Here is a 13,314-nt window from a genome sequence, read left to right as displayed (position 1 = left end):
TCATTCCCACATCCTCCATAAACAAGTTTAAGGACCTTTCGAAATATTCAACAGCATTATCTGACCTGAATTGCTTGATTTTCTTGCCAAATTGTGTTTCAATCATTTTGCAAAATGCTGTAGTTACCCGCGACACTTCATCTCATGTCTTTAATAAGTAGATCCATGTGCATCGAGAATAGTGATCAATAAAACTGATAAAGTATCAATAGCCATCAATAGAAACAATGGGAGAAGGACCCCAAACATCAGAGTGGACTAAGTCAAAAGGTGCTTGAATTTCATTACTAGAAGTTGAATACATAGTTCTACATTGTTTTGATAATTGACAGACTTCATAGACTAACTTTTGACTTGAAACACCTTGGAACAATTCTGGAAACAACATTTCCAATGACGAAAACTGTAAATGACCTAGCCTAGCATGCCACAGGTGTAGCTTAGTTAATGACTCCACATTAGATTGACCACTAGTAGTAGATGTTTGTAGGGCCGAACTGATGTCAGCATCAAGTTAGTAGAGGCCTCCATGCTCATGACTGCTCCCAACCGTTCTCTTCGTCAAACTGTCCTGAAAAACACAATGAATAGGAAAAAAGGTTATGCTACAGTTCAAATTCTTGGTAAGTTTTGAAACAGATAAAAGGTTTGAAGAGAGATTGGGAATATGCAAGACAGATTTGAGTGAGAGGTCCTTGCTTAGGTCAACCACTCCTTTCCCAGATATGGTAGAGAGGGAACCATCAGCAACCTTCATCTTGTCTTGGACAGACATTAAATGATAGGAAGAAAATAAAGAAGACATGTGAGTCATGTGGTCAGTCGCATCAGAATCAATAATCCGGGAGGCTGGATCAATGGAACTAGTTGCACTAAAGGCGGAGATAATACCTGATCTGGCAAGGGAGGTGGAAGCAAGGGAATTTGTCCTTAGGCGGGCCAGTGCCCGGCTAAGTACCTCTACTTCATCAGCTGTGAAATCCATAGACCCATGTCCTTGGGAACTAGTAGTTTGTCCCATGGAAGAGGAAGCAACTGTGGATGAGTGTTTGGAACCTTCATCACTGTGACTTGCTGCCAGGTTCCCACTTGCAGATTGGCCCTTCTGGTGCTTCTTATCTTTCCTCAATGTAGCTGGTTTCAGATGAGGATAGAGAACCCAACAGGTCTCTTTCACATGCTTTTCTCCCCCACAGTGAGTACACTTCAGGTGTCTCTTGTCAGAGAACTTGTTCCCCCTTTGATTTGTAGAAATTAGGGCTGAATGTTCTATAGACTGTTCGGCTAGTTTAGTCTGAGCATCAACTTGCATCTTTTTTCTTCTCACCTCTTCATTTCTCACAAGGTAGTAGACATGATGCAAGTCGGGCATCTCATCTTCTTCACAGAATTTGGGACCTTATGTTCTCATATATTGGATCTAGGCCAGCCAAAAATTTGAATGCTCTACCCTCTTCAACTTGTTTGTCATGTTTCTCCTTGTCTTTGGCATTCTCCCAGTCAATGATGAGGTGGTGATCCAGCTCTTCCCATAGTCCTTCTAATGTAATAAAGTATGTTGCAACACTCATATCTCCTTGCCTCAGGGCAGCAATATCTTGATTCAGTCTATAGATTCGGGCATTATTTTTTTTTCTGCCCATAGGTCTTAGACACCTTTTCCCATATCTTGGCAGCTGTGGAGAAGTGTTGAACGGTCCTAGCTACCCTTGGAGTCATTGAAGCAAGTAGCCAGGACATGACTGTAGCAGTCTCTCTTCTCCAAATAGCATATTCAGCACTCCCTATTTCGGGTTCTTTCTTCTGCCCGTCCAAGTAGCCAGTAAGATCCCGGGATGTGATAAAGAGCATGACTGAAACAGACCATTCCCTAAAGTTGTATTCGTCTAGCAACACATTTGTTATCTGTAGGTTGTGCAGATTTGGGTTCTCTAGATTAGGAGACCTCCCACTAGCCCTAACATCTCTAGAAGACGCTTCCCCGGATATGGAAGACATCTTCTCCGACTTGCAAGAGTACCAAAAACTGTCACACAAGTTACATGAAACCACAGACTTACGGAGCTTGCAGCACTGTAAACTCAGACTGGAGGGTCCGTATCAGGGCTGAAATACCAAGTTCCACTCTGCTGTACTGCTCTAGCTACTGCTGTTGCAAGCTGCCACCAAACTGCTGAAGCACCGAACTGAAACCCTTCTGCTGTGTTTAGCCACTGTTGCCGCAGCCTGGACCTTGCTGTTGTGGCTTCTACCACGCGCTAACCACTGCTATCGCAGGCTGAACCCTCACCCACGAACTGTTCTAGGACTGCTGAGATCAGTCCTCTCTTCCAGATCTGTTCTACACAGATCTCGCTTGGCCGAATGGCTACAACTTACTGTGTGTGTCTCTTAGGGCATCAGCTACTGGGACTAACTCCCCTTGGACCTCAGTCCTCTCTTCCAGATCTGTTCTACACAGATCTCACTTGGCCGAATGGCTACAACTTACTGTGTGTGTCTCTTAGGGCATCAGCTACTGGGACTAACTCCCCTTGGACCCTACAACCAAGAGAAACCCTAGATATAGGTTCTGCTGGGTTCTACGACCAGAACTAGGGTTTCTTTGCAGTACCAAGATAGAGAGAAAGGTGAGAGAGAGAGAGAGGTGCGAGGCAGCTGCTATAACCAGGCGAGTTTTAGTGCTCTGATATCATGTTTGCCGAACTGAACCTGTCAAGTGAGCAGAGAAGAAGAAGAGGAAGAGAAGAGGAGAAATGAAGAAATGTTCGAATGGGCACAGTTCATCAGCCGGCCCTGTTCACTTATATAATAACAGTACATAAAGTTACATAAAAGGACCAGAATGCCCCTGATTAGTGATGGGACACCCAGTCAAATAAAACACTAAATAAAAATAGGTCCAGTAACTAAGGCCCATTAACTAAAGACTTAATACCCAACCCAGACAAGAGGATAACAAAATATCAGCCGAACCAACATAATACACAAAAAAGGTATTAACTAGTCTTCAAATACTGACTTCTGATACAATTGTTCTGATTCAGGTTCAAGTACAAATGTAAAATTGAGGATTTATGTACCTCTTGCTTGTATAATTTCATCTTTCCTGTCATGCCTATGAAGTCTTTTTACAGTAATTTTTTTGCTTTTTTTTTTTATTTACCCTAGTATCTCATCTTCAATTAAGCATGCTTGTTTCTGACTGTAATCATCTGAACATGGAAGATTTTATGCACTGTACATTTATACACCATCTTTGAAGTCATGCTAACTACTCTCTCTCTCTCTCTCTGTGCCCCCTCCCTTATAGGTTCTCCTGAGGATGCTTCCAGATTATCATCATCATGTGCGCACATATGAGAATACACTCATAACTAAATTTTTTGGCCTTCACAGGATTAAACCATCAAGTGGACAAAAGGTAGTGCTATAGTGGATACCATTAAACACATTTTTAGCTCTTCATATCTGATGTCTATTTTGCAATGAAAATTTGGACATGATTATTCAATTTCCCTCTTCTTATACATAGATATGTCAGTGCTTTCAAACCATGGTTGAATTGGCTGGTCAGACTGGTTAACCTGTTAGCTGGCCATATTTCTGGTTCCATTTTACCCCTGAACTGCTCACTTGCAAAAAAAATGTTGATTCAGTCAATGGTCTACCGACACAGCTGGTTAAACCACTGAACTATTTGATCCAATCAGTGGGTCATGGGTTAGACATTTATTATCTTTTTATCTTTTATTTATTTTTAGCCATTTCCATAATAATAACAATAATTATCATTTATCACACTTATTTTTATTTAATATGATGAATATAAGAAATTAGAGACATGACTTTTTTTTTTGTAAATTTATTGTAATTTTCTACATTTTCTGTTTTTCTGTATTTTTATATCTTTATGTTTAATTAATTTATCATGTCATGGGTTGACGTTTTGACCTGGATGGTTGAACTGCCCACCAGACAGAAAATTTCATTTCCGGGTTGGTTTTAAAAACATTGAGATATGCTTCTATTAAATCCTACTTTTAGGAATATGCACCTTGATATATAAGAAGGTAATCTTTGTGAACCAATTCTGCTTTTGCAGTTTCGCTTTGTAGTAATGGGAAACATGTTCTGCACAGAGTTAAGGATTCATCGAAGATTTGATTTGAAAGGTTCCTCCTTGGGGCGGTCTTCAGAGAATATTGAAATTGATGAGAATACAACACTCAAAGATCTGGACTTAAACTTTTGTTTTTATTTGGAACCCTCCTGGCGAGAGTCTCTGTTACAGTAAGGATACTTTATTTGATTTGATTTTTTCTATTTTTACACACTTCTGGATGTCCATGAATTATTGGTCTAATTGTGAAACATCTGAAATATGGTTTTATGTCAATCATTTCTTTTATAATGGTGGACCCTGATGCATTTTTACTGGAAATCATCCTTCAAAGAAGCTGACCACTCACACTCAGTGAACCTTATGTTTGTGTCATAAGTTTTGTAAATTTGTTTCTTTTTGTTTGTTTTGATCTCTTTATTGGGTTTTGATTTTATTTGTTTATGCATTCCCCAGTCAGCATGCAGCTATAATTTCTTGCGCCTTGGGAATTGATAACTAAGTTCTGCTGCAATTGTTTCACTAAATAAAATTTATCATATAGCGTATTCATATTTAAGTTGGTATTCTTAGATATTTAGTCCTTCAGTTTTTCTAACTTTGGGCATGTGGTTCACTTAATTAGGCAATTCGAATTTCTTCAAGCACAAGTATACTATTGGCTTGTGGAGATGTTACCATTGGGCATCTGAGTGTATCAAAAGAGAAGCCTCAATATGATCGTTCTCAATGTAATAGCTGCAATATCATCTGTCATTTTGGCTTTGATTGCCTCTAAAATGGCTATCCCCATGATCTCAAGTTTCTCAACTGCCTTCATTTCATTACCTACATTTCTAGCTAGAGAAATCATTGTGGGAAGAATTACTAAACAGATCAAAATAGTTCTTTATTGCATCAATCAGTTCCCCCAATATTTTGTAGACAGACCTATCTCATAATCCTAGATGATGCTTGCCAATAAAGGAAAAGCCACTCCTAGTTAACATGAAAAAAGGTAACCCTAAAAATAGAACTCACTGGTAAAAGGTACAACCTATTAGTGGTTTACTTACAATTCATTCTAATCGTGTTCTATTTCTGAGGTCTTGAACCCATCAGATACTTGATGGAATGCCCTTTTTATGAATGAAATTAGACAGTGCTTACAAACATGCTCCAGATTTTAAACTTGTTTTAAATGAAATTAGACAGTATTGGTTCAATAGCAGTCAAAATCATAGTCAAGGTTGAGGAATAGTCCTTTAATATGCCTGGAAGGATTTAATTATGCTTATGGTTGATTAAAAATTTCTCCAATCTCAACCATCCAACTGATGTGAAAAGCATTTGAGTGAAGCATCCGAGTACTTTAATATGTCTAAGGTTATATGGAGATCAAAAAGTGAGAAAAAACAGGATCTTTTGCTCCCACTGTTGAACTCCAATAAAATCCTCTGCTTTAGGTAAAAATACCATGAACTTTGAATATAATTTTGGTTGGTATTGAAACAATACTGTCTAGTTTCATTTAATTATGCATATAGTTGATTAAGAATATCTCCAAGTAACCTATCAAAAAAAAAAATCCAAGTAATGGCATATTCAAGGACTCTTGTTAGCAAATTGTATATCCTTTCCGATTATCAGAATAGATGAACTCTGAGTTTATAATCTCTATCAAGACCTTTTTGAATTTGATGTTAGCAATATGATTTGTTGATGCCTACATCTGTTCATGGGGTTTGAAGATCCATATCCTGGTCTGCTCCATCACTAGGGTCACCACATACTTAAACTGGCTCATATCTGGCAATGACCCCAATTCCAATTTACTTTTTAATCAAAATGGTTAACTTTTGTTATTACAAGAAAATAATGGTTTCTGTTGCTGTGAGTAATGTTTTATAATTTATACACAGTATTATGTTGCTTGTCACATGAATATGGATGTCTATTTTCATTATCTCACCCTCTACATGTATTTTGGATATGAAAAGATTGTACTCTGTAGAATAAAATTCCCTTCATATGCTTGTGGTTACTGATAGTTATTAATTTCTATCTATAATCATTTTCTCCCTTGAAAACTGTTGCAGTTGTTGTTGTACTTTTTTCATAACTCTATTCTTATGCAGGCAGATAGAGATTGATAGTAGATTTCTAGAAACACAAAACATAATGGATTACAGCCTTTTGTTGGGTGTTCATTATCGAGCTCCCCAACATTTGCTATCCCTTGTATCTTACCAACGAAGTTTGTCAGCAGATGGATTGGGGATTGTTGCAGAAGAAGGTACGTATCCAATCCAAGCCGTGGTTCTTAGTAATTAATGCAAAATAAATTACTTATGGTTTCCTTTAACCATATGGAAGCTGAAAATGAGAGTGGTGGTAGGATTTGAAATGTTGGATGCTATTCAATGATTAGGGCCAATCTAATTTTGAGGAAATTTTGGAAAGGAAAAGAAAACAAAGGGAAAATAGAAATTATAAAAATGCTCAAAGTAAATTCCATTTTCCATCTAAACTTCATGAATACACTTTTGCGGTTTTGCCCAGAATGATAGTTTAGCTTTGGAGCATTGTAACTCTATGGTAGGTCCGGGGTTACTGCTTTAAGTGGGTTTGGAGTTTGGTCTCCTGTCTATACATTTTTGACATGTGGTAGCAGAATTCACAACCTAAAGTGGTTTTATTCTGTGTTTTCCGCCTCTTACCCGTGGCAAGTTTGAGCTCAATAGTCCTCTGCCACATAACAAAAGGCCATTTCCCTCAGCTTCATCTTTTAGAAAATAATTACAACTCATAGCATGTTACGAAGGCTGTTGTGCACAAGGAATTCTGCAAATGGCGAATCTAGATTGTCCCTTATAAAAAGGGGGTCTGGATCTGCCAGGTTAGTTTTACAAAAGTCCTGTTGCTGCCAGATTCAGAATGTGTTTGTGTATGTATACAGGCAGATAGACAGATGTGTATATATGTTGAAGTCGTAAGAAATGATTTAAGTGCTCATAAACAATGGATATGGCACTGAACAGAACGGACCTCATAAGCAGTGTTAGTTCAAGCACACCCAAGAGTTTATCAATGGAATTAAAAGAAGTAAGACAGAATTTCCTTTCAAACCTGTTTACAATGTTTAGGTTATATCTAATTATAGGAAACTGAAACCCTAACACCAGTTTAAACCTAAAAATTCAATCTCATCCATTTATCTGAAATAAATAAAGAAAAATCCCAAAACAACCTATCCTATTTGTAAATTAGCTATTACTTGCTAAAGTCACGTGCAAATTCTCTTGACCTTGTTTGATATATAATTCAATAAGCTTTCTGAAAGTACAAAAATTGAGGCATTTGGACATGTTTTGACGTAGAAAATTGAGGCTCAATGTGTTGTAACAGGATTGCGACTCAGAGCACTGATCTTGATTCTTTGCTTTATAGCCCATCATAGCCATATATTTTCTTTCTATTTTGTATCTTCATGCCTTTCATCTCTATCATCCCCACCAAAACAAGAAAGAGGGAAAAGGGGAGCAATCAGTGAAGTGCTTACTGTTTTGCCTCGGGGCCTTTTCTTATTGTCTCTCCTTGAAGGGTGTGAGCTCATCTGGTTACTGGCAAGGTTCAAAGTATCGACATGTATTGGCCCGTATCGGTTGATACATGTGCTCCCAATACGCCCCTACAGAGGGTGTATCGGGGTTTGACCGAGTCAGAGGTGGACGAACCTTAAACCGGCCCCCCTGAACCGGATTTGAAAAAAAGGAAAAAAAAAGTACCAATACTGCTGGATATGCCTCTACCAGCGTATCGGGCATATTGATACTTAGAACCTTCGTTACTGGTCCTAAATATTGTAATTAAACTTGATATAAATATCCATTTAGACATGCATACTCTAGTGTTACTGATGTTGGTGATAATATCAATGCTAGATGTTCAAGAAGATGAAATTTCCAACTACCCTCAGAGCCTTGTTTTGATACCACGTGGAACTGATGATGGGAGTGTTGTTGTGGGCCCTCACATTAGGGGTAGCCGGTTAAGAGCATCAGCTGCTGGCTATGAGGAAGTGGATCTCCTACTTCCAGGCACAGCAAGGTATAAACTATCAATATTGAAATTGATTCAAGTAACACCCCTGTCAATGATACCTACGTTCACTGTAATTCACTGTAATCTGTAAAGCAAATATAACCAATGGCGTCTGGAAAGCTCTTCCTTTTTACATCTTGAAATCTGATTCTTCATTTGTAAGCAGGTTGCAGATTCAGCTTGGAGTGAACATGCCTGCTAGAGCAGAGCGTATTCCAACAGAAGGGAAACCAGATTTTGGTGAAGTATATGATGTTGTTCTTTATCTGGGCATTATTGATATATTGCAGGAGTACAACATGAGCAAGAAGATTGAGCACGCTTACAAATCCATCCAGTTTGATTCCTTGTCCATATCGGCTGTGGACCCTATATTCTATTCCCGGCGCTTCTTGGAATTCATTCAGAAAGTGTTCCCTTCAAATTCTTGATCCATGAATTTTTCTATCTAGTTATGTTGGTGCTCAGAATGCCCCAACTGCTGCATGTACCACTTTCTGTTCATGTGATTAATTTTAGCCATATAGACCTATGGCATGCGGAAAAAAGAAAGAAGTTTTTTTCCCCTAGAAATTTTAACGAAAACTACCACATTCAGTTTTTTCAGACAATGCCTGATGTTTGGTCATGAGTTTTTCTGAAAAAATATTTTCTCGGATCATATCTTGGAAATCTAGAAAGGTGTAGTATGAGAGAAAACCCTTAAAATGCCTGTGGGAGCAACTGCAATGGTCCCAAATAGAAAAAAAAAAAAAAAACATTTTGTGAGAAAGTAACATGTCAATGCAGGCACCATTTTCTCAAAAAAAACCCCTCTCAGAACAAAATGAAAGGTTCAAAGTATCGATAGTCATCTCCCTATCACATGTATTGGTTTTCAAGGTCACTAATTTGCTAATTATTGGGATTTAGGGCATATGGCTATATTCAATAGTTAATACCCTCCTATTCAGGTTCAAAGCCAGACAGCTCGAACATTTTGCATCCGAGTCTGGATCTGTTCTTTCACGGCACATCCCAGCTGCAAATTGGGAATATTTTCTGTACTTGTATGTTGTTAATTCGTGGGAGATGTTTTCAATGCACGGTAGGATTTGCTGAGGTTGGTGTGAGTGCTTTTTGATGTGTAAATTGGAATTCTTTGCATCCATGAGTATGGATCCTTTGAAACATGTGATATGCAATTTTTGCATATTGTACATTTTATACTTTGAGCCATGGTTTTTAAAACCGATCTGGAGACCGAAATGGTCAGGGGTCTGGTTACCTGGTCGGACGGTTTGACCGTTTGACTTGAATGGTCGGCCCATTCTGACAAAAAATTTTAAAAAATAAAAAATAGTTGAAGCCGTTCGAATAGTTAACCGCCTGAGTTAGCGGTTTGCTGATCAAAATCAACAGTTTTTTGAGAAATCCCGGTTTTGGGGAAGAATGGAACCAGTCATATGACCGGTTTCTATTTTTTCCAATCTGACTGTCTGGTCCGGTCCGGTTTTAATTTGGAGGGCATCTAATCTTTTGATGATCGGAGAGGACGTGTAATCTGCGGCATAGGATCGTTCATCGTTGCATGTAACATCAAATTTCTGTTTAAACAACGCAAGATCTTCACACCCACGTTAGTTTTATCATTTCTTCACCTTCGCTTCATGGCATTATTTCCTTTGACGTGGATTTCTTTTGTTCTAGTAATATCTAATAGATTAATTTATGGTTGATCTTTATAATCATAGTTTATGATAAATCTCGCCATACAAGCCATGATATATGAGGCCGTTGCAGAATTATGATGTTTCCAATGCATTTGTTTGATGACGTTAGCCCACAAAATTTTCTTTTGGACTTCATTGTCTACTCTTCCTTCGTTTTGAAACATCTAATATGATGATATTCCTTCGTTTTTAAAAAAAATAATAGCCGTTTCCTCAGAAAATCTTGCTATATCAGCATCATATTAGAAATCTGTCTTTTGGGGAAAATGCTGTTTGGAGAGTTGTTTTTCTGAAAAGCAATTTTCAAACCACACATTGAAAATAGGGACAGGTGTGATATGAGAAAATACCCTTTTTGGTGTTTTTCTGTTTTTTTTTTTTTTCCACTGTTTCTACTTGTTAATAACATTATGCTGGTATGGCATTGAAAAATGCTTATGTAGCAGCAATGGCAGTGGTACTAAATAGAAAATTTGAGACAAACATTTTTTAAGAAAACATCATGCTTATGCAGTACCATTTTCTGAAAAAACACATCTCAAAAAATGGCATCATTTTCTGAGAAAACACCACTCAGAAATTGGCATTGGTTCCAAACCCTACATATATTTTTATTTTCGTGAACCCTACATTTGTCTCACTCTTCCCAAATGGAAGGTCTTAAGGTGGAAAACACCACAGAGAAACAGTGGACCTATGATGCTGAGAAGGTATAGGTATGATACAATTTTACATATTTGGAGAGACACAGAATGGTTATCTCAGTTGCTGGATTATTGGGAAAAAGAGGCGGTGTTTGTTTATTTGTTTGGGGTAACAAGTGAGAACAATATTGTGTGTGGCTCTGTTGGCCCCATTACATTGTAGACTCTGCAGAGCAACAGCTCACCAATCCATATTTCGCTAGGGCTTCACAGTTCACAAGCTTGAATTTAGGCATATGTCAGTCACCCAGATTTCTAGGAAGGTGGTGTAAAGAAGCCAAATCAACTGCCAGAGTACAAACAAAAAGATAGCAGAAGACACCATGGGCGTGAATCTCTTGTGTCTGTATTCATGCTCTAACCAAAACCTACAGACCCCAGCAAAAGAGAAAACGAAACAGCAATAAAGAGATAAAAACAAAGAGAAAATCACTCGACACCTAAAAAAAATAAAGGGTGAAAGACTTAAACCTCCCTCCCACGAGGATCTCGATGGTCGGAATTCAACCAACCGATTAATGGGAAAAGCGTGGAGTCCGGAGTAGCTGCAGCTGTTGGCTATGTTTCGGTCTGTTGTGACCAATAATAAGGACCCACGCTACCCATCAACTGAACCCATGCAATGCATGGGATTGAACATAAATTTGGTACAAGAGTTCTGAAAAAAATATAATAACTTATAGTTCATTATTATTATTTGCTACGAATCTTTATAATAATTAAGTATAAGAAAAAATCATAAAATATAGGTCAATATTGTTTTATAGTGTTTAAAAAATAAGGATTTCTAACAGATAATGGCAACTTTTTGCCCTCAACATAAAAAAAAGATAATATTTTTATAAAATAACAAAAATAAGATAATTTTTCTGAAAAATATCAAGAATGGGCAAGACATTGTTCATTGTCTTCTCTTCTTCTCCTTCGCCCTCTCTTTCTCTCTCTTCTCTCTCTTGCTCTTCTTACTGAGATTGAAGCTCTGGTGTAACTGTGACGTCTGTCGTAGTTATCTCACCGGGAGCTGGTCGATTGAATTCGACAATCTCTGCGACTGGTATACCCATCTCCTCAAGAAGTCTCCCAGCAGGACCATCCATGTCCATGTGCTCGGAAACACGATTACAGCCAATGCGGATAACGTCGAGTATATGCTGAAGACGAGGTTTGAAATTACCCAAAAGGGAAGCCCTTCTCCGTGACCCTGGGTGACCTCTTGGGTCATGGCATCTTCAACGTTGACGGAGATACATGGAAGTTTCAGCGGAAACTAGCGAGTCTGGAGCTGGGTAGCGTCTCGATAAGATCATTCGCCTTCGAGATAGTCACCACCGAGATCAAGCGTCGGCTTGTCCCGCTCTTATCATCGGCTGCTGGCGAAGGACACGTGCTAGATTTACAGGACGTGTTTCGAAGATTCACATTCGATAACATTTGTCGATTCTCGTTCGGACTAGACCCCGATTGCCTGGAGCTATCGCTTCCCATCTCAGAGTTCGCAATGGCCTTTGATTTGGCGTCCAAATTATTAGCTCAGCGAGCGTTTTCACTATCTCTGCTTATTTGGAAGATAAAGCGGCTGCTGAATTTTGGGTCAGGGAAAAAGCTGAAGAAGGCTATCTGATTAATCGACGTCCTCGCAAAAGAGGTTATAAGACAGGGTCGAATTCAATCGACCAGCTCGCGGTGAGATAACTAAGACAGACGTCATAGTTACACCAGAGATTCAGTCTCAGTAAGAAGAGCAAGAGAGAGAAGAGAGAGGAGAAGAGAGGAAGAGGAAGAGGAAGACGATGAACAGTATTATTGCCCAAACTTGATATTTTTCAAAAAAAAAAAAAGTTACTTTATTTTAGTTATTTTACAAAAATATTATTTTTCAGCACAAAAAGTTGACCTTTTCTGATAAAAATCCTTTTTTTTTCATAACTTAAGACAACTATGATATACACATTTACACTAATGTCGACACATGTTGTACATGTATGTAAAGACAAAAGGGTAAGCATACATAAGGTATTAACATCAAATGATTTGATGCTTTGATTTAATTCTTATGAGAGGTTAAGAGAATGACAATGCTCAAATACCTCCTCTCATTTCTCAGTCATGTACTTATTTATTTTTAAATTGAATTATTAAAAATATGAGAATTCAAAATGAAAACTCTCTTTATAGTTATTAATTGAGGAAACTCTATGGGGGTTGGAAAGATCTTTCTCTTTGAAAATATCCTCAGAATTTTGATAAATGTCATCTGATTGGTTACTACTTTTATGATATTGGTTGATTGGTTACAAGTTTTTTCAATATCTTAACCTAACCTCTAATAAGATCATTCTTCTCTCTCTCACACACACTCTCTCTCCAATAAGATCAATACTATTTATATTTCTCTCCATAGACAACATATGTAATGTCTCCCCTCTTTCGTTAAGTCTCTTATTTCCTCTTAAATATATCAAACCCTTTTGGCTCTCTAATAAAGTAAAAAAATTCAAGACCAACCCTAAATATGGACCCTAACCTCTACTCAAAATGATAACAAAACCCATATTTGTTAATCCAACCTCACAAATTTCTATTTAACCCTGTACATTTCAGGGGTTTAATTAATTACTTGCCAACATTCGAGAAAAGGATAAGAATGTGTTAACATGATAGTTCTTTAGGCCTAGTTTGAGAAGAGTATAAA

The 13,314-nt window shown here is 37.9% G+C and overlaps 1 protein-coding gene and 1 pseudogene across 3 annotated transcripts in view; both read left to right on the top strand.

Moving 5' to 3' along the window:
• The window catches only part of LOC148847168 (phosphatidylinositol 4-phosphate 5-kinase 9-like), a 47,213-nt gene extending 38,346 nt beyond the window's left edge, over positions 1–8,867 (top strand). For all 3 annotated transcript variants that reach the window (XM_088950690.1, XM_088950692.1, XM_088950693.1), the window contains 5 exons: positions 3,314–3,424; positions 4,106–4,293; positions 6,241–6,398; positions 8,047–8,212; positions 8,373–8,867. In XM_088950690.1, coding sequence (XP_088806816.1) covers positions 3,314–3,424; positions 4,106–4,293; positions 6,241–6,398; positions 8,047–8,212; positions 8,373–8,637 — 888 coding nt within the window. In that variant the 3' untranslated portion in view covers positions 8,638–8,867. The remainder of the gene's footprint in view (positions 1–3,313; positions 3,425–4,105; positions 4,294–6,240; positions 6,399–8,046; positions 8,213–8,372) is intronic.
• Positions 8,868–10,568: 1,701 nt separating this feature from the next.
• LOC148847167 (cytochrome P450 94C1 pseudogene) lies at positions 10,569–12,772 on the top strand (annotated as a pseudogene).
• Positions 12,773–13,314: the final 542 nt, after the last annotated feature.

Source organism: Nelumbo lutea, chromosome 6, assembly GCF_056320005.1.
Source record: "Nelumbo lutea isolate HS-2025 chromosome 6, American lotus-T2T, whole genome shotgun sequence".
NCBI classification, from domain to species: domain Eukaryota; kingdom Viridiplantae; phylum Streptophyta; class Magnoliopsida; order Proteales; family Nelumbonaceae; genus Nelumbo; species Nelumbo lutea.
Note: the sequence above shows the minus strand (reverse complement) of the source record. Positions and strands in the feature narration are given on the sequence as shown.